Below are 19,275 nucleotides of genomic sequence, written 5' to 3'. Positions count from 1 at the left end.
ACTCTTGAAAGTGTGGTACTATTTCCAAGTTATATTGAAGGAAAACTGTGGTAGGATTTTCAAGCTATAGAAAAGAAGCATCCTTGCTTTCTTTTGTTCATTTTATACAATTTAAGTTTTGAATTGTGCTATCATTGAAAAGTAGAAATATGGAGAAAGCAAAGGAACAAAAAGCCCACATTAATAAGCAATCAAAATGCTTCTAAATACTTATTTCCTTGATTATTTGGAAACAGATGGACTTTCTTACTGACAAATGTAGAGTGATAACTGTTTTATGTTTGCATGACAATACATATTATCTCATCTAGTACTAAGTAGTTTCTTTTTTTTTTTTTTTTTTTTTGAGACAGAGTCTTGCTCTGTCGCCCAGGCTGGAGTGCAGTGGTGCGATCTCGGCTCACTGCAACCTCCGCCTCCTGGGTTCAAGCGATTCTCCTGCCTCAGCCTCCCAAGTAGCTGGGACTACAGGCGCCCACCACCACGCCCAGCTAATTTTTGTATTTTTAGTAGAGACGGGGTTTCACCATGTTGGCCAGGATGGTCTTGAGCTCTTGACCTTGTGATTCACCCGCCTCGGCCTCCCAAAGTGATGGAATTACAGGCATAAGTCACCGTGCCTGGCCAGTAGTTTCTTAGAGAAGCATTTTTATCATTACCTGGGGTAACTGAGGACGTCTTTCCTGAATACTGTATTTGACCCAGGCCATCACTGCATTGAACACTTGTTCTTCACTGCGAACGTTTAGTTCATCACTGGATATTATATCAATGAGTTGATTGGCTGGAAGCAACATGAACTCTTCACTCTCCATTACCTGTTCAAAGTTAGGTAAGAAGAAAAAAAAAATCCTGTGATCACATTTATTGTCTCAATGTTTTTCTTCAGGGTTATGGGACAAAGCTGTATTCCACAATGCACTGAAGTTTAAAACGATACCAGAGGAAAAGAAAAACTTATAAAGAGAACAAAGGAAGGTACAGAAGACACCATTAAAGTTTAGTAAAAATAATCATTTGTGATTCAAGCAAATTAGGAAAAATGACTTAAAAAATAAATGATCAAAATAAAAATTTATATTCAAAATAAGCAAAATTAACTATACCAAACTATAACTCCAGATATATGAGGCATATAAAAAGTCAGGAAAAGCTTTCAAAAGAAGATTAGTTGCTGAATAGGCAGTGACTAGGGCAGAAAAACCAAGGGGTCAGTTTAAAAAAAGAATAAGAATGTTAGCAGTTCTGTAAACAAGAATGAATATAATGAGGAGAGTATTAGACCAGTGAAAAAACTCTGAGGACCAAACTCTCTAATATATATGCTAGTGAGAATCTACAAACACCAATAATTTGTCTTTACCTAAGGCTAGGCAACTGTCAGAATGGAGACAAAACGGCAACAAGATATTACCTTGTTGAGAAGGCCAGCCACCTATTCCAAGGCCTTGTAATTCCATTCATCAGGACGTAGAGTAAAAGGGACAGGGTGCAACGCAGAGGAAAGAAACAGTCACTGCTACCCTTCATACCCTTCACGTGGTTTGTTATATTATTACTCAGGAGACTATACTACATGTGATGTCTATTAGTGCAGGCAGTACCTCTAATGACATTGATGGATTCTCTTGGGACAGGGTTATATTCACACTATCAAAAAGTCAGAATATTTAGCAGAATATGCAATAGGCCACAAAAATACTTCAAATATTTTATTAAGAATGTTTTGCTTAGCCAAGTGTGGTGGCTCATGCCTGCAATCCAAACAATTTGGGAGGCTGAGCCAGGAGAAAATATTTGAGTTCAGGAATTCGAGACCAGCCTGGGCAACATAGTGAGACCTCATTTCTACAAAAATAAAAAATAAAAAAATTAGCTAAGGCTCGGTGTGGTGGCTCATGCCTATAACCCCAGCACTTTGGGAGGCTGAGGCGGGTGAATCACTTGAGGTCAGGAGTTTGAGACCAGCCTGGCCAACATGGTGAAACCTTGAGGCAGGAGAATCACTTGAACGCGGGAGAGGGAGGTTGCAGTAAGCCAAGATTGCGCCATTTCACTCTAGCCTGGGTGACAGAGTGAGGCTCCGTTTCAAAAAAAAAAGAAAAATTAGCCGGACATGGTGGTGCATGCCTGTAGTCCCTTCTATCCCAGGGGCTGAAGTGAATGGATCACTTGGGCCCAGGAGGTCGAGGCTGCAGTAAGCCGTAGTTGTACCAGCATCACAGCACTCCGGCCTGAGAGACAGGCGAGGCCCTATCACCAAAAAAAAAAAAAAAAAAAAAAAAAAAAAAAAAAAAAAAAAAAAAAATCTCGAGTGCATTAGGAAAAAAAATGCAAATCTTAAAATAAAACAATAAAGGGCCGTAAGGCCCGTTATATTTATAGCAGAAATAATAACAAGCACTTCAATTTTTATGGCCTAAGTCTTCAAATGATCTGAGTGACTTTCTGAGGTTCAGGAAATTAAATAGTTAACCTTTAAATTTCAGCTGAGGTTGCTTACGTAATTTAGTAATTAGAATAGTTGCATTTTTTTATCTGTGGTAGGGCTGCTTAGTTTGGCAAACAAAAATACAAGACATACTTATACTATAAATTACTTGTTTATCTGGAATTTAAATTTAATTGGGTGCCCTGTATTTTATCTGTTAACTTTGTGTTGAGGGACTACAAACTCCAGGGCTAAATTTGGGGCCTAGCTCTAGTAAGTGTGTGTTGGTCTTCACAGCATGCAAAACTTTAGTCATGGCTGCATCTTGCTTTCCTCTTCCTTTTCTCTCTGATTTCTTCACTTAAGTATGGTATTGTATATCTTTGTGAAGTGCCTAAACATTTCTTTTTATATTTCATCAGAGTATAAACCAAATGTTATAAAAATATCAATGATCACCAAGTTTGAAGTTTATGAATAATCTACTAAGGTGTTAACTCATTTTTTTTTTTTTTTTTTTTGAGAGGGAGTCTCCCTCTGTCTCCCAGGCTGGAGTGCAGTGGCGCCATCTCGGCTCACTGCAAGCTCCGCCTCCCGGGTTCACGCTGTTCTCCTGCCTCAGCCTCCCGAGTAGCTGGGACTACAGGCGTCCACCACCACGCCTGGCTAGTTTTTTTGTAATTTTTAGTAGAGACGGGGTTTCACCGTGTTAGCCAGGATGGTCTGGATCACCTGACCTCGTGATCCGCCTGTCTCAGCCTCCCAAAGTGCTGGGATTACAGGCGTGAGCCACCGCGCCCGGCCGGTGTTAACTCATTTAATGGAAACGCAAGATGACAGGAAGATTTGAAAATTTATGTGAGAAAATATTTGGCACTAAGAGCAGAGAGTAAAAATAATACTTTTGATAGACATGCCTGACTAAAATGTCACCTCTCTTTTTCCCACAACCAGTAAAAGGATATTAATGATCTAGCACTAAAGTCTATCCTTGAATCAAATAACCAAGTTAAGAAAATAATGCTTCACAGTATCTACTCTTAAGTAAGAGTTTAGAGGAGATCTGAACTGTAAGCCCCACACTATTATGGTAATCAGCTTACTTTTAGTTTCTTCAGATGAATGTAGATGCTATTTGAAGAATGAATAAAGCTGAAAACAAGCATGAATGAATAAGCAAAGTCATCTGGAATTGTTCTAACAAACATACGGTGAACTTAGTTGTTGAGTTCAAAGACAATTTAAAAATGTATTATGAGCAGAGTAACACTGTATGAATTAAGCTAGGTCTAATGAAGTAGGAGAAAATTAAATACAGATTTGATTAAGTTCAAAAATAATTTAAATGAGTCACAAATGTTAAGCTCCAAATGACTGTTTTTGCACCTACATGGAGCCATGCTAGTCCAATAAACAAGGGTAAGATTTCCTCACTGGAATTTCAATATGGTATGTATCAGGTTCACTTCAGAGGCAGGATTAGAACTAAAAGGGATTTCAGAACTTTCTCTACCGTCAAGAATATTCTTCAGATATTTGTGAATACCTTAGGTCTAAAACACAACTTAGAGCAGGACATTAAAAAATAAAAAACTTTAAGTGTACAGCTCGATGAGTTCTGATAAATTATATACTCATGTAAACAAGACCACAATCAAGATACAGAACATTACCATAACCCAAAAACGTTCTGAAGCAGAGAATTCTTAATGTGGGGTCCAAAGCCTTTAGCATATTGTTTTGGAGCTCCTCAATGATGGCAAATCTTTATTTTTGGAAAGTGGATTTGTATTTGAAAACAGTGGGAAGAAATGAAGAGACAAGTCTGTTATGAAGGCATCTAAAGAAGTTAGATTATTTTCAATGAAAAATTAAATGTGACTATAAAATAATGATTCTATCAACATTAATTAATAATATAAACCCCATTTAAGTCATAGAATTTCCCCTTTTATACTTTACTGGAACTAATTTACTAATAGTTTGTTAAGAATTTTTGTATCTAAGATCATGAGAGATACTGATCTGTAGTTTTCTTTTAGTGTCTGTGGTTTCAATCAGGGCAATTCTGGCCTTATAAAATGAGTTGGTAACTTCATTCTCCTTTTCTGAAAGACTTTGCATAGGATTAGTGTTATTTCTTCTTTACATGTTTGATAAATTCACCATCTGGGACTGGCATTTTCTTTGTGAGAAGGTTTTTAAATTATTAACTCAATTTATTTCATAGATATAGGGTTATTCTGTTTTTCTGTTTCTTCTTAAGTTAGTTTTTGTAATTCGTATTTTCTTCAGAGAATTTGCCTATTTCATCTCAGTGAATTTATAGGTAAAATGTTGTTCATAATATTTCCTTATCATCCTTCTTATGTATAAAGGATTTGTAGTGATATCTTCTCTTTCATTCCTGTTACTGGTAACTTGTATCTTCTTTCCTTCTTTTCTTGATCAGTATGGAGATGCAGGTTCACCATTTTTTTTTAAAGAGCTCTTGGTTTTTATTCTAATTTTTATTATTTTCGTCTTTCTACTGTGGGTTTAATTTGCTCTTCTTTTTCTAGTTTGTAAAAGTAACCAGTGCAACAAAAATACAAACTTTCCTATATACTAAAAGAAATTAAAATAAAAAGCAAAGATTCCACATAGAAAAAGAAATACAGTAAATATAACTGAATCAGCTATTATTGATAAAAATATGACAGACTTGAAAACAAATGTATCAGTCAGAGCAATCAATGCAAATGGGTTTAAACTGCCTATTTAAAGAAAAATATTTCAAATCCGCTCATAAAGCAAAACTCAGTTCCACACTAATTCAATAAAAATACTTAAAACATCATAATTTGAACAGGCTAAAAGTAATGAGAAGGACAAATACCAGTCAAATGGAAACAATAAGAAAATGAATTGAAATCCAGATTATCAGACAAACTAGAACTTAGACAACAAATGAATTAAATCTGACAAGGGGAACACTTTACGAAGCTCAAAGTCACAATTTATAATCAAGACATAAAGTTATGATTATGCATAAGGCAACACAGTAACTACCTATAGATGATATAAAGAGAAATAGACACACTAGTAATAAGAGACTTTAACACACAGGTCCAAGGACAAAAAAGGAATACAGAAGAGCTAAGCAACATAATCAATAAGGTAGATCTTATGCATACACATCCAATACTATGAGAATAGAAACTAGAAAATACACATTTTTCTCAAGCACACATAAAATAGGAAAATTGATCATATATTAGGTTACCAAGAAAGCAAATTTCATAGAGTAGAATTATTACACTTATCAAAGTGCACTAAAACTAGCAATTAAAAATGAAATTTAAAAAACACAAAAAATCTTTCCATCTAGAAATTGGAAAAATTTATTAATAGTTTTTGAGTTAAAGAGAAATATAAACAGAATTTCTATAAAACAATGATAATGAAGCACTAAAGAGCAGAATCAATTAAATATATTCAAAGCAGTGATCTGAGAATAGCTTTAAATACTTACAGTAGTTAATATGAAAGAATGAAAATAAATTAATTCTCAACTCAAACAGCTAGAAAAAGAATAAGCGAAAATAAAGTACAAGAAAGAAGATAATAAAGGTAAAACCAGAATGAAATACAATCAAGCAAAAAGGTAGTAGATCTAATTAATAAGTAAAAAATCCTCTATTTGAAAAAAAGTTAAAACGGATAACTAGTTAACTTGTACAAGGAAAGAAACATTAAAAACACACATACAAAATCAAAGTATTAAGGGTAAATAACCACTGATAAAGAAATTTAAAAATTAAAGAGATTACTTTGTGTACCTCTATACAGATAAATTTGAAAACCTAGATGAAATTGGTAATTTTCTAGGGAAATACAGTTTACCCAAACTGATCTCTGTAAAGAAAGAAAATTTCATAGAAGAAATAGAAAAACTTATCAATAAATTACTTTACAGAAAAGCACTAAACCTAGATGATTTCAGAGGGAAATTCTATCAAACTTCTACAGACCATAGTCTCCATAGTATATTTATTGTTTCAGAGCACAGAACATGAAGAAAACTTCCAACTCATTTTCATGAAGTGTAACATTTATACTTAACTTGACAAAGACAGTACAAGGAAATTAAAGATTAATATCATTTATGAATACTGATGTAAAAATACTAAATATTAGTGAGTAGATTCTAACACCACCATAATAAAGAGGTGTATGCTAATAATTCAAAGATGTTTCACTTGTAGGATTCCATTAATATAAGTTACATTAATGGGTTTAAGGAGAAAGTTCATAGGATTATCTCCATAAAAACTGAAAAAGTCTTTGACACAATTCAACACTGCTCCTAATAAAAAGTATTCAAGAGAATAGGAATTGTTGGACATGAATACTTTTTTTTTTTTGGAGACAAAGTCTCGCTCTGTTGCCCAAGCTGGAGTGCAGCGGTGCAATCTCGGCTCAATGCAACCTCCAGCTCCTGGGTTCAAGCGAATACTTTCTAAACATGATAAAATATCTACACCTCAATCCTAAAGCCAGTATAGTACTTAATGGGAAAACACCAGAGGCATTCCTACTAATGTCAGCAACAAAGGAAGTATGTACAATATTTCCATTACTATTTAACATTTTACTAGAGTTATCAAGCAACTAGACAAAAGAAAACAATTAGAAGCATTAACAATTGGAAAGGAAGAAATAAAACTACTAATATGCAAGTGATATAATAGGATTCCAAAAAATCTCTAAAGAATCAATGGTAAAAGTAACTCAAAGAATAAAAAAATTCAGTGAGGCAGCTTTCATACACATTAATGATCACCAGTTAGAAGATATAATGGAGGAGAAAAACCTATTTTTGATAGCAACAAAAAATACTAAGAAGTAAACTTAAAAGGAAATGTAGGCTGGGTGGGGTGGCTCACACCTGTAATCCCAGTGTTTTGGGAGGCCAAGGAGGGCAGATCATTTGAGGTCAGGCATTCGAGACCAGGCTGGTCAACATGGTGAAACCCTGTCTCTACTAAAAATGCAAAAATTAGCCAGGCATGGTGGTGCATGCCTGTAACCTCAGCTTCTCGGGAAGCTGAGGTGGGAGAATTGCTTGAACGGAGGTTGTGGTGAGTGGAGGTTGTGTCATTGCACTCCCCACTGGGTGACACAGCCAGACTCTTTCTTAAAAAAAAAAAAAAAGAAAAAAAAGAAAAGAAAAAAGAAATGTATAAAACTTAGATGAATAAAACTATAAAACATTCCCAAGAGATACAAAAATACAATTGAAGAAATAAAATCTTGTTATTTGATAGGACAACTCGACATCATAAAATGACTGTTCTTAAGTTTACTTATAAATTAATATGATCCCAATAAATATACCAATAAGTTATTTTATTGGAACTAGATAAGGTGACACTAAAGTTCATCTGGAAAAATAAATAGCAAGAAAGCTTGGAAAACACTGAAAAACAAGAGTTACATGGTGGGGAGGGGGTTACTAGCCCTACCGCATACATACTAAAATTCATTATAAAACTTTAGTAATTAAGCCATAATAAATAGAAAACAGTATCATACTGGTATATGGCCTAGAACAGAGGGTCAAAAACCAATTACATACAGAAATTTAGTGTTTAATAAGGATGCTATCTGAAATCACTGGGGCAAAGAAAGGCTTTTAAATCAACGGTATTTAGACTAGATGGCCATTCAGAAAAAGATAAACTTAGGTCCATATTTCACACCATACACAAAGACGAACTAAGACCATTTACATACTAGAAAAAATATTTGTAAATTTCTCTGTAACCTGGGTTTGGGGACACCTTTCAAACTCTGCCTCAAAATCCAGATACAATAAAAGAAAAGACTGATACATTTGACATTAAAAAAACCAAAAAGTTTTGCATGATCAAAAATACAATAAGCAAACTTGAAAGACAAATGCAAACTGGAAAAAATATTTGTGACATGTATCATGGATAAAAGGCTATCACTGTTAATATATGGAGAACTTTTAAAAATTGAAGAAAAAACAAAAATCTAATAGCAAAATGGGCAAAATAGATTAAAACACAATTCACAAGAATTATACATATGGTGCTTAAAAATAGAAAAGACGTTCAACTTATTTTAAGAGAAGTATAAATTAAAATGATACTGAAATTCCCTTCTCATCTGTTAAATTAGCAAAAATTCCAAAGGCTGGCAATACAATCTGTTGGTGAGGCTGTGGACAGTTAGCCTCATATACTACTGGTTAGAATGATTCAATCCCTATGGAAGGGAAATTGGTGATACTTAAATGAAGTTAAAGTTAGGCCCTGCAATCCTATTTCTAGGAATTTATTCTAAAGATAAACTTCCAACAATATTGATATATTCAAACAAAATGTTATTCATTGCAGCATTATTTGTGATGGCAAAATATTTAAAGCTGCCTAAATGCTCAAACAGTGCAGACTGATTGAACAAACAGTGGTACATCCATTGTACAAGGAGTACAATGCAGCTATGAAAAACAAGGACGATCTAAATCAACTAATATGGAATGAATTCCAGAAAATATTAAAATGCAAGGTGCAACAAAATATATAGCATGCAGAAAAGAAATGGAAATAGGAAAACATACATGTATTTAATTTTGCAAAAGGAAACACAAGAAGGATAAACCAGAACCTACCATGCATCAAAATAATAAATAGCAACAAAGGACTATAATCTACTGAATAGAATAAGCCCATAAGTCCACAGTACTAATCAATCAATACGGGTTAAGAAAAATTCTATCCTATAGCAGAATGTAGACAGAAACTGGAGTTTAAAAAAAAAAAAAAAAAATCACCACTTTGCAACCATCATAGTAAGTATTCAGGAATAAAGGAATATGAAAGTAAAGGAGTAAAGGAATATAAAAGGAGGATAGGAGTATTCAGGAGTAAAGGAATATGCTATTGGCAATATACTCCCCAATTACCCAGACAAAAATATTTACAGAGCAAAGAGAGAATGATAAGGTAAATGAGGCAAAATGTTAACAATTGGTGAATTTGGACAAAGGGTACATAAAAGTTTTGTCTTACTCCTGTGATTTCCTATAAATTTGAATATTTTTCAAATAAAGTTTAAATAGTATTTTTCCAGTCTTATAAGGCTAAAAAAGTGGTATTTTGTTTTGAAATACGTTTCTTCAATTATAGGTGAGGCTGAGCGTCCTTTCACGTTTATTTTCCATTTGACCATCTTTTTTTTTTTATTTTTTACACATTCCTTATTATATACCCTTTGCTTATTTTTCCACTGTGTTTTTCATGTTTTTTTTTTTCTGATTAAACTTGGATGAGCTCATGGAAATTAGCATTTTTCTGTTGTGTATGTTCCAAATAGATTTTCTGAGTTTGACATCAATTTTTTAGTTCATGATGCTTTTTATGTTGGAAAGAACAAAAAATTTTAACTTTTATGAAATCAAATTAATCTTTTTATGGTGTCTGAATTGTATCCTGCTTACATTCTTCTGTAGTACCAAAATGTTTGTAATGTTTTAATGTTTCTTAAGGCCAATGGACCTAATACTATTAATAACTTTTATTTCAGCATATACATATGCTGAGATATGTGTGTATATATACATGTGTATATATGTGTGTATATATGTATATATATATGCATATATATACACATATATATCCTTCTTAAAATAATCCCTTCCTTTGCATCTCACAACCCATGCTTGCTCTTTTCTTCTATCCTCTCTAAATATTCCCTGTTACCATTGCCAGTCACTTATCCCTCAATTTTGGAAACATTTTAGGGCTTTTTTCTTCTCTCTCCCCTCTCAGGTGATCTCATTGGTATTGATTTGTTGACCTTGTTTATGGTGGCAAACTGTTCCATTCTCCAGTACACCTGTAGTACAAATTTCCAGAAGTAGGAAGCTGAGTCAAAATAGTGTGTGTAAAAAGTGTGTAACTTTGACAGATACCACTGTAGTTCCTCTCAAAAGGGTTGTACTAACTTATACTCACACTAGCAATGATCTTATTTCCCCACAGCCTTGCCAACAGGGTGCATAAAACTTCTGGATATTTGTAATCTGATAGATAAAAAATGTTACTTTCATGTGGTTTTGTGTTTTAGTTATTTTAAACAAGCAGATTTCATATGTTTAAGGGGAATCTCAATTTCTTTTCTGTTTATGGCCCATTTTTCTGTTAGGTCATCAGTTTGTGTTATCGACCAACAGGAGCTCTTGACATAAGGAGATTAACGTCGTCCATGATACAAGTTACCATTGTTGTTTAATCCAACATGTGTTTATTGAGATGGTTTCCCACTCATCGTGGTTCAGAGTGCTTTTAGTGCTGCTTTCATATGAAGGAACATCCTTCTGTAAGCCTTTCCTCCTGTAGGCTGGCAAAGGACAGTGGAGCAGCCAACACACAAAACTACGGTTTGTGCATGGCTAAAGACCATGGTGATTTTATAGCATCCTGGGCATTTCACATCCATGAAGTAGGAACTGGGGCTCTGCACCAGGCGTTTCTTCTTGTGTTTCCTCTTCTCCTCTTCCGGAGAGGGATGAAGGAGATCCTTTGTAAGAGGCATGTTCTCGTGGGAAGGTCACCACCACCAGAAAGGACGATTTACAAATATTTTTCCCCAGCTTGCCTTTGACTTTCGTCTCGTAATTGTTGTTTTGCTTTGTTTTACCATGAAGAAAATTTTGAATTTTATGTAGTCAAATCTATCAATTTCCTCTTCTGTCTTTTCTGGGTTAGTCAATTAGAAAGACCTTTTTCACTTCAAGATTGTAAAGAAATTGCTCCATGTCATCTTGTAATATTTTCATGGTTTTATTTTGTATGTTTAAATGTTTGATCCATTGGAGGTTATCCTGGTGGACAGAGGGTGGTATTAAAGCACAAAATAGAAAATATGTAAAAAATGGCAGATAGGAGGCAGGACTAACTTGCACCTTCCAATTGGACAGACAGAACAGTGTGTGGAGATTCACACTGTGAACTTTTACTCCAAGAACCACCAGAGGAACACACCAGGAAAACTGAAAAGAATTCACAGATCCTTTGACAGAAGTGGCTTGCAGCTGCAAAATCTGAGCCAAAAAACTGTGAGTGCCCAAAGTATGAGGGGCAAAGCCCACCTCCGAACACACATCCTCACTGGAGAACCTGAAAATTCAGATTATGGGAGAAGGATTTAATCTTACCTAGAACTGAAATGAATTTAGTGACATATGAAAGTAAAAGCAGCAGTAGGAAGAGCCCGGTAGGCAGTCCTGGTCCCCAGGGAAGCCATTTCTGACTTTATCTCACAAGGGTCCTTGGGGAGAACAGCCAGTGGAACTGGGGAAGGGCCACAGAAAGGAGACTTCCAGGTAAACTGTGTAATAATTTTGACTGAGTGCAAATTTTCCTGGGCAGAATCCGGGGTGGGGGAGCAAACGAGAAGTGCAGATACAACATGGAAGCTGAAGCCATGGCAGGCAGGGAGGGGCAAGGCCTGAAAGCCCTGCCTGCCTTCTCAGCAGGGAGAAATCAACTCCAGAAGGAATCTCAAAACCATGTAAATACATGGAAATTACATAATCTGCTCCTGATTGATCTGTGGGTCAACAATGAAATCAAGATGAAAATTTAAAAATTCTGTAAACTGACAATAATAGTGATACAACTTATCAAAACCTGTGGGATACAGCAAAAGTGGTGCTAAGAGGAAAGTTCACAGCATTAAATGCCTACATCAAAATTCTGAGAGAGTACAAATAGACAATCTAAGGTCAAACCTCAAGGAACTAGATAAACAAGAACAAACTCAAACCCAGCAGAAGAAAAGAATTGATAAAGATCAAAGCAGAACTAAATGAAATTGAAACAGAAAAAACAGTACAAAAGAGAAATGAAAGAGCTGGTTCTTTGAAAAGATATACAAAATGCATAGACCATTATCAAGATTAACCGAGAAAAGAGAGAAGATCCAAATAAACTCAATTAGAAACAAAATGGGGCCTGGCGCGGTGGCTCACACCTGTAATCCTAACACTTTGGGAGGCCAAGGTGGGCAGATCACCTGAGGTCAGGAGTTCGAGACCAGCCTGCCCAACATGGCGAAACCCTGTCTCTACTAAAAATAAAAAAATTAGCTGGGCGTGGTGGCAGGTGCTTGTAATCCCAGCTACTCGGGAGGCTGAGGCAGAAGAATTGTTTGAACCCGGGAGGTGGAGGTTGCTGTGAGCCGAGACTGTGCCACTGCACTCCAGCCTGGGCGACAAGTGTGAAACCCCATATCAAAAAGATAGAGAAAAAAAGGGAGACATTACAACCGATATGTGCACAAACTAGAAAACCTAGAGGAGATTAATAAGTTCCTGAAAATATACAGCCCTCCTAAGTTAAACGAGGAAGAAACAGAAACCCTGAACAGAGCAATAACAACAGTGAGATTGAAATGACAATTAAAAAAATTGCCAACAAAAAAAGTCCAGGACCAGATGGATTCACAGTTGAATTCTATCAGACATTTAAAGAAGAATTGGGCCAGGCGCGATGGTTCATGCCTGTAATCCCAGCACTTTGGGAGGCTGAGGTGGCGGATTGCCTGAGCTCAGGAGTTTGAGACCAGTCTGGGCAAAATGGTGAAACCCCGTCTCCACTAAAATACAAAAAATTAGCTGGGTGTGGTGGTGGGTGCCTGTAGTTCCGGATACTCAGGAGACTAAGGCAGGAGAATCGCCTGAACCCAGGAGGCGGAGGTTGCAGTGAGCTGAGATCGTGCTACTATACTCCAGCCTGGGTGACAGAGCGAGACTCTGTCTCCAAAAAAAAAGAATTGGTCCCAATCCTACGGACACTATTCCAAAAGACAGAGAAAGAGGGAATCCTCCCTAAATCATTCTATGAAGCCAGTATCACCCTAATACCGAAACCAGGAAAGAACATAACAAAGAAAACTACAGACCAATATCCCTGATGAACATAGATGCAAAAATCCTCAACAAAATAATAGCTAACTGAATCCAACAGCATATCAAAAAGATAATCCACCATCATCAAGTGGGTTTCATACCAGGGATGAAGGGATAGTTTAACATATGCAGGTCAATAACTGTGATATACCACATAAACAGAATTAAAAACAAAAATCATATGATCATCTCAATAGATACAGAAAAAGCATTTGACAAAATCTAGCATCATTTATGATTAAAACCCTCAGGAAAATCGGCATAGAAGGGATATACCTTAAGGTAATAAAAACCATCTATGACAAACCTGCAGCCAATATTATACTGAACAGGAAAAGTTGAAAGCATCCCCCGAGAACTGGAACAAAACAAAGATGCACACTTTCACCACTTCTATTCAACATAGTACTTTAAGTCCTAGCCAAAGCAATCACACAAGAGAAAGAAATAAAGGGCATCCAGGACCCGGTGCAGCAGCTCACGCCTGTACTCCCAACACTTTGGGACGCCGAAGCAGGTGGATTGCCTGAGCTCAGGAGTTTGGGAGCAGCCTGGGCAACATGGCAAAACCCTGTCTCTACAAAAAAATACAAAAATTAGCCGGGCATGATAGTGTGCACCTGTAGTCCCAACTATGTAGGGGGCTGAGGCGGGAGGATCGCTTGTGCCTAGGAGGTCAAAGCTGTAGTGAGCTGTGTTTGCACCAAAACACTCCAGCCTAGGGGACAGAGCAAGACCCCATCTCTTAGAACAAACAAACAAATGAAATAAAGGGCATCCAGATCATTAAAGAGAAAGTCAAACTGTCGCTGTTTGCCGACGATATGATTGTATACCTAGAAAACCCTAAAGACTCATCCAAAAAGCTCCTATAACTGGTAAATGAATTCAGTAAAGTTTCAGGGTACAAAATTAATGTACACAAACCAGTAGCACTGCTATACACAAAGAGCAACCAAGCTGAGAATCAAATCAAGAACCCAACCCTTTTATAGTAACTGCAAAAAAAAAAAAAAAAAAAGATAAAACACTGAGGAATATATCTCACTACAGAAGTGAAAGTCTCTACAAAAACACTGCTGAAAGAAATCATAGGTGACACAAACAAATGGAAACACATCACATGCTCACGAATGGGTAGAATCAATATTGTGAAAATGACTATACTGCCAGGAGAATCTATAAATTCAATGCAATTCCCATCAAAATACCACCATCATTCTTCACAGAAATAGAAAAAACAATCCTAAAATTCATATGGAACCAAAAATGAGCCCACATACCCAAAGGAAGGCTAAGCAAATCTGGAGGCATCACATAACCTGACTTCAAACTATTTTACAAGGCTATAGTCACCAAAACAGCATGGTACTGGTATAAAAATAGGTACACAGACCAACAGAAAGAATAGAGGACCCAGAAATAAAGCCAAATAGTTAAAGCCAACTGATCTTTGACAAAGCAAACAAAAACATAATGTGGGGAAAGGACATCCTATTCAGCAAATGGTACTGGGATAATTGGCAAGCCACGTGTAGAAGAATGAAACTGAATCTTCATCTCTCATCTTATACATAAATCAACTCAAGATGGATCAAAGACTTAAATCTAAGACATGAAACCATAAAAATTCTAGAAGACAACACTGGAAAAAACCCTTCTAGACATTGGTGTAGGCAATGAGTTCATGATCAAGAACCAAAAGCAAATGCAACAAAAACAAAGATAAATAGATGGAACTTAAACTAAAAAGCTTCTGCACAGCAAAAGAAATAATCAGCAGAGTAAACAGATAACCCACGAAGTGGGAGAGAATGTTTGCAAACTACGGATCCAACAACAGGCTAATATACAGAATCTACAAGGAATTCAAACAACTCACCAAGAAAAAAAAACAATTCCATCAAAAAGTGGGCTAAAGACCAATAGACAATTCTCAAAAGAAGATATACAAATGGCCAACAAACGTATGAAAAACTGCTCAACATCACTAATGATCAGCAAATCAAAGCCACAATGTGATACCACTTTACTCCTGCAAGAATGGCCATAATTTTAAAAATTAAAAAATGGGCCAGGTACGGTGGCTCACGCCTGTAATCCCAGCACTTTGGGAGGCCAAGGTGGGTGGATCACCTGAGGTCAGGAGTTTGAGACCAGCCTGGCCAACATTCTGAAACCCCATCTCTACTAAAAATACGAAAATTAGCTTGGTGTGGTGGCAAATGCCTGTAATCCCAGCTACTCAGGAGGCTGAAGTGGGAGAATCGCTTGAACCTGGGAGGCGGAGGTTGCAGTGAGCCGAGATCATGCCACTGCACTCCAGCCTGGGCAACACAGTGAGACTCTGTCTCAAAATTAAAAAAAAAAAAAAAAAAGAAAAGATGTTGGCATGGATGTGGTGAAAAGGGAACACTTTTATATTGCTAGTTGGAATGTGAACTAGTACAACCACTATGGAAAACAGTATGGAGATTCCTTAAAGAACTAAAAGTATATCTACCATTTCATCCAGCAATCCCACTACTGGTTACCTGCCCAGAGGAAAAGAAGTCATTATATGAAAAAGACACTTGTATATGCATGTTTATAGCAGCACAATTCGCAACTGCAAAAACATGGAACCAGCCCAAATGCCCATCAATCAATGAGTAGATAAAGAAAATGTGGTATGTACATATACCACAGAATACTACTCAGCCATAAAAAGGAACGATATATTGGTCAGGAACGGTGACTCACACCTGTAATCCCAGTACTTTGGGAGGCTGAGGCAAGCAGATCATTTGAGGCCAGGAATTTGAGACCAGCTTGGCCAACATGGTGAAACTCCATCTCTAATAAAAATACAAAAATTAGCTGGACATGGTGGCGTGTATGTATAGTCCCAGCTACTTGGGAGGCTGAGGCAGGAGAATCACTTGAACCCAGGAGGCAGAAGTTGCAGGGAGCTGAGACTGAGCCCTGCTGCACTCCATCCTGGGCAACAGTGAGATTCTGTCTCAAAAAAAAAAGGAAAAGAAAAAACAAAGATATAATGGCATTTGCAGCAATCTGGATGGAGTTGGCTGGAGACCTTTATTCTAAGTGATGTAACTCAGGAATGGAAAACTAAAAATCCTATGTTCTCCCTTATAAGTGGGAGCTAAGCTATGAGGATGCAAAGTCATAAGAATGACACGATGGACTTTGGGGATTCAGGGGGAAGCATGGGAGGTGTGTGAGGGATAAAAGACTACACACTGGGTATAGTGTACACTGCTCCGGTGGTGGGTGCACCAAAATCTCAGAAATCACCACTGAAGAACTTATTCATATAATCAAACACCACCTGTTCTCCAAAAAATGATTGGGGGAAAAAAAAGTATGGTCCTGAGCTGATCACTTTACTGCAAAATAAATAAAAATATGATTTTTAAAAAAGTTGTAAAACAGACAATGTTTTTCCTTTGCTTAAAACCCTTTAATGGTTTTCTAGCACTCTTAGGATCAATCTCAAATTCTTTTTTTTTTTTTTTTTGAGATAGCGTCTGGCTCTCTCACCCAGGCTGGAGTGCAGTGGCACGATCTTGGCTCACTGCAACCTCTACCTCCTGGGCTTAAGCCATCCTCCCACCCCAGCCTCCTAAGTAGCTGGGACTAGGGGCGCACGCCACCATGCCTGACTAATTTTTGTATTTTTTGTAGAGATAGGGTTTCGCCATGTTGCCCAGGCTAGTCTTGAACTCCTGAGTTCATGCAATCTGCCCGCCTCAGCCTCCCAAAGTGCTGGGATTACAGGCATGTGCCATTGTGCCAGGCCAATCTCAAATTCTTAATGTAGTCTATCAACCTCAGTGTTATTTAGCCCTCTTCTGTGTAATCACTATGTAACACCCTCTAACCCCCTTGGGTCTCACTGGTTTTTTTTTTTAGGTCTTCAAACTAGTGATGCTTTTTAACATCTCAGGATTTTGCACAAGTTGTTCCAGAACCAAAGTTAAATTTCTCTGTAATACACTCTTAAATCATCCAGGGCTGCTGCTTTGTAACACCCATTAACTGTAGTTAATTATTTGTATAATTAAGCGTTTAATGATTATCTTCCCTGCTAGATTATAAACTCCATGAATACAGAGACTCTAGATTTCTAGTTCACTATTGTAGCCTATGTTCCCAAGCACAGTGGCTGAAACATAGTAGCCTTACAATTATTTGTTAAATAAATAAGGCAAAGATAGCAGGTTTAATGAAAAGTCTTTTGATAACATCTAAACTTATCTTTTCAGATTATTAGTTTACCAAATAAACTATAATCTATAATTTATTCTGAATAATCCACATAATCAGGAAGGAAATATCTTATATAAATGATAATACCAGGTATCCTATCAGGCACAGATCCTCTTAGGAATTAAACTCTATTTTGGCTTATAATCTTTTTTTTTTTATCTTCTTTTTTTTCCTTTCTTTTTTTTTTTGCTTATACTTTTATAAGTACAGTTACGGAGAATCAATCCCTAACTCTTAACTTTTGCTGGTAGAACACAAAATTGGCCTCTAAAATAAAAGCTAGGTTTAGGATTTATAATAACTTATTTCTTTGCTATTATGAGTTAGAATCAGCAGGAAATACCCAGGCAATTTAACAGAATGTGAACCTATATTGCTCTCTGACAAATAGGTCATAAGTGCATTGGAACACCAAGTGCAACTCACCTCTTGAAAGTTATGTTGGGTGAACTTGTCTGCTATCCTTAGCAACTCACGACATGAATGTGTGTCAGCAAAAGCCCGAATGCCCAGGCAGTTAGAAGGATCTAATTGTCTCTTTAAGAATTCACAGCAGGCTTCCTGTATTTCTGCCAGCTGGAGGAGGCAAGCAGCTGGCAGAAGAGTCTGAACATTGCCCTCTTCTACTGTTATCTGGGAGGTATATGCAAAGTCAATCAGTAATTCCATAGCCCTCTCGTCGATGTCGCGGATCACTACTTCTGTCTGACGGCTCTCTGCCAATTCTCCTGTAAACATAGCTCGGAAGTAGGGACTACAAGCTGACAAAATGACTCGATGGGCATATATCTTCTTGGCGCCCACAACTAGCACCACATCACATAGCTCCCGGTGCTTTCTCAGAAGGTTAATCACTTCCAAGGTTTGTCGAGGGTGCTTGTCTGAGATATAGGGCATGCGGGCAGGTTGGGGAACCCCTTCTGGTAGTTTGTTGGGGTCTCCAAGGGTGCAGCGGCTTGTTACATCCATTCCAGTCTCTCCTGGTCGAATGTTGGTACACCTATAGGAATGATGGGGGAGAGAAAGAAGATGGCAGTATTATTATAAACTCTTTTCTCCCCTTAAATGTTTGTAATTCAAGTGATAAGGAAACCTAATTAGCTTGGTGATTTTTTTTTTTTTTAATTTTTTTGTAGAGATGATGTCTCACTGTGTTGCCCAGATTGGTCTCAAACTCCTGGGCTCAAGTGATCCTGTTGCCTCCACCTCCCATAAGCCAATATGCCTGGTCTACATAAACCATTTAAATTCCAGCTACTATGGTAATAAAACTTTTAGATAAGGTGGTTATGCTTATCCATTTTAAAAATTAAGCCCAAGTTAACATGCTTCAATTAATAGTTCAATTTTGAATTAAAGACAATCTAAAAAGTTTGGATTGACGGCCAGGTGTGGTGGCTCATGTCTGTAACCCCTGGGAGACCAAGGTAAGCTGATCACTTGAGGCCAGGAGTTTGAAACCAGCCTGGTGAATGTGGCAAAATCCTGTCTCTACTAAAATTACAGAAAAATTAGCCATGTGTGGTGGCACATGCCTGTAATCCCAGCTGCTTGGGTGGCTGAAGCACAAGAATCACTTGAACCCTGG

At 37.0% G+C, this 19,275-nt stretch overlaps 1 protein-coding gene across 3 annotated transcripts in view; it reads right to left on the bottom strand.

Moving 5' to 3' along the window:
• Nucleotides 1–19,275, bottom strand: part of KLHL20 (kelch-like family member 20) — a 65,117-nt gene that overhangs the window by 34,020 nt on the left and 11,822 nt on the right. For all 3 annotated transcript variants that reach the window (XM_011981405.1, XM_011981406.1, XM_011981404.1), the window contains 2 exons: nt 18,114–18,687; nt 660–818 (listed from right to left, as the gene is read on the bottom strand). In XM_011981405.1, the coding sequence (XP_011836795.1) occupies nt 660–818; nt 18,114–18,687 (733 nt within the window). The remainder of the gene's footprint in view (nt 1–659; nt 819–18,113; nt 18,688–19,275) is intronic.

The sequence above is a fragment of the Mandrillus leucophaeus genome, unplaced genomic scaffold, assembly GCF_000951045.1.
Source record: "Mandrillus leucophaeus isolate KB7577 unplaced genomic scaffold, Mleu.le_1.0 Scaffold226, whole genome shotgun sequence".
Lineage (NCBI taxonomy): Eukaryota > Metazoa > Chordata > Mammalia > Primates > Cercopithecidae > Mandrillus > Mandrillus leucophaeus.
The sequence above is the reverse complement of the archived record's forward strand: the minus strand, read 5'-3'. Positions and strand labels throughout refer to the sequence as shown.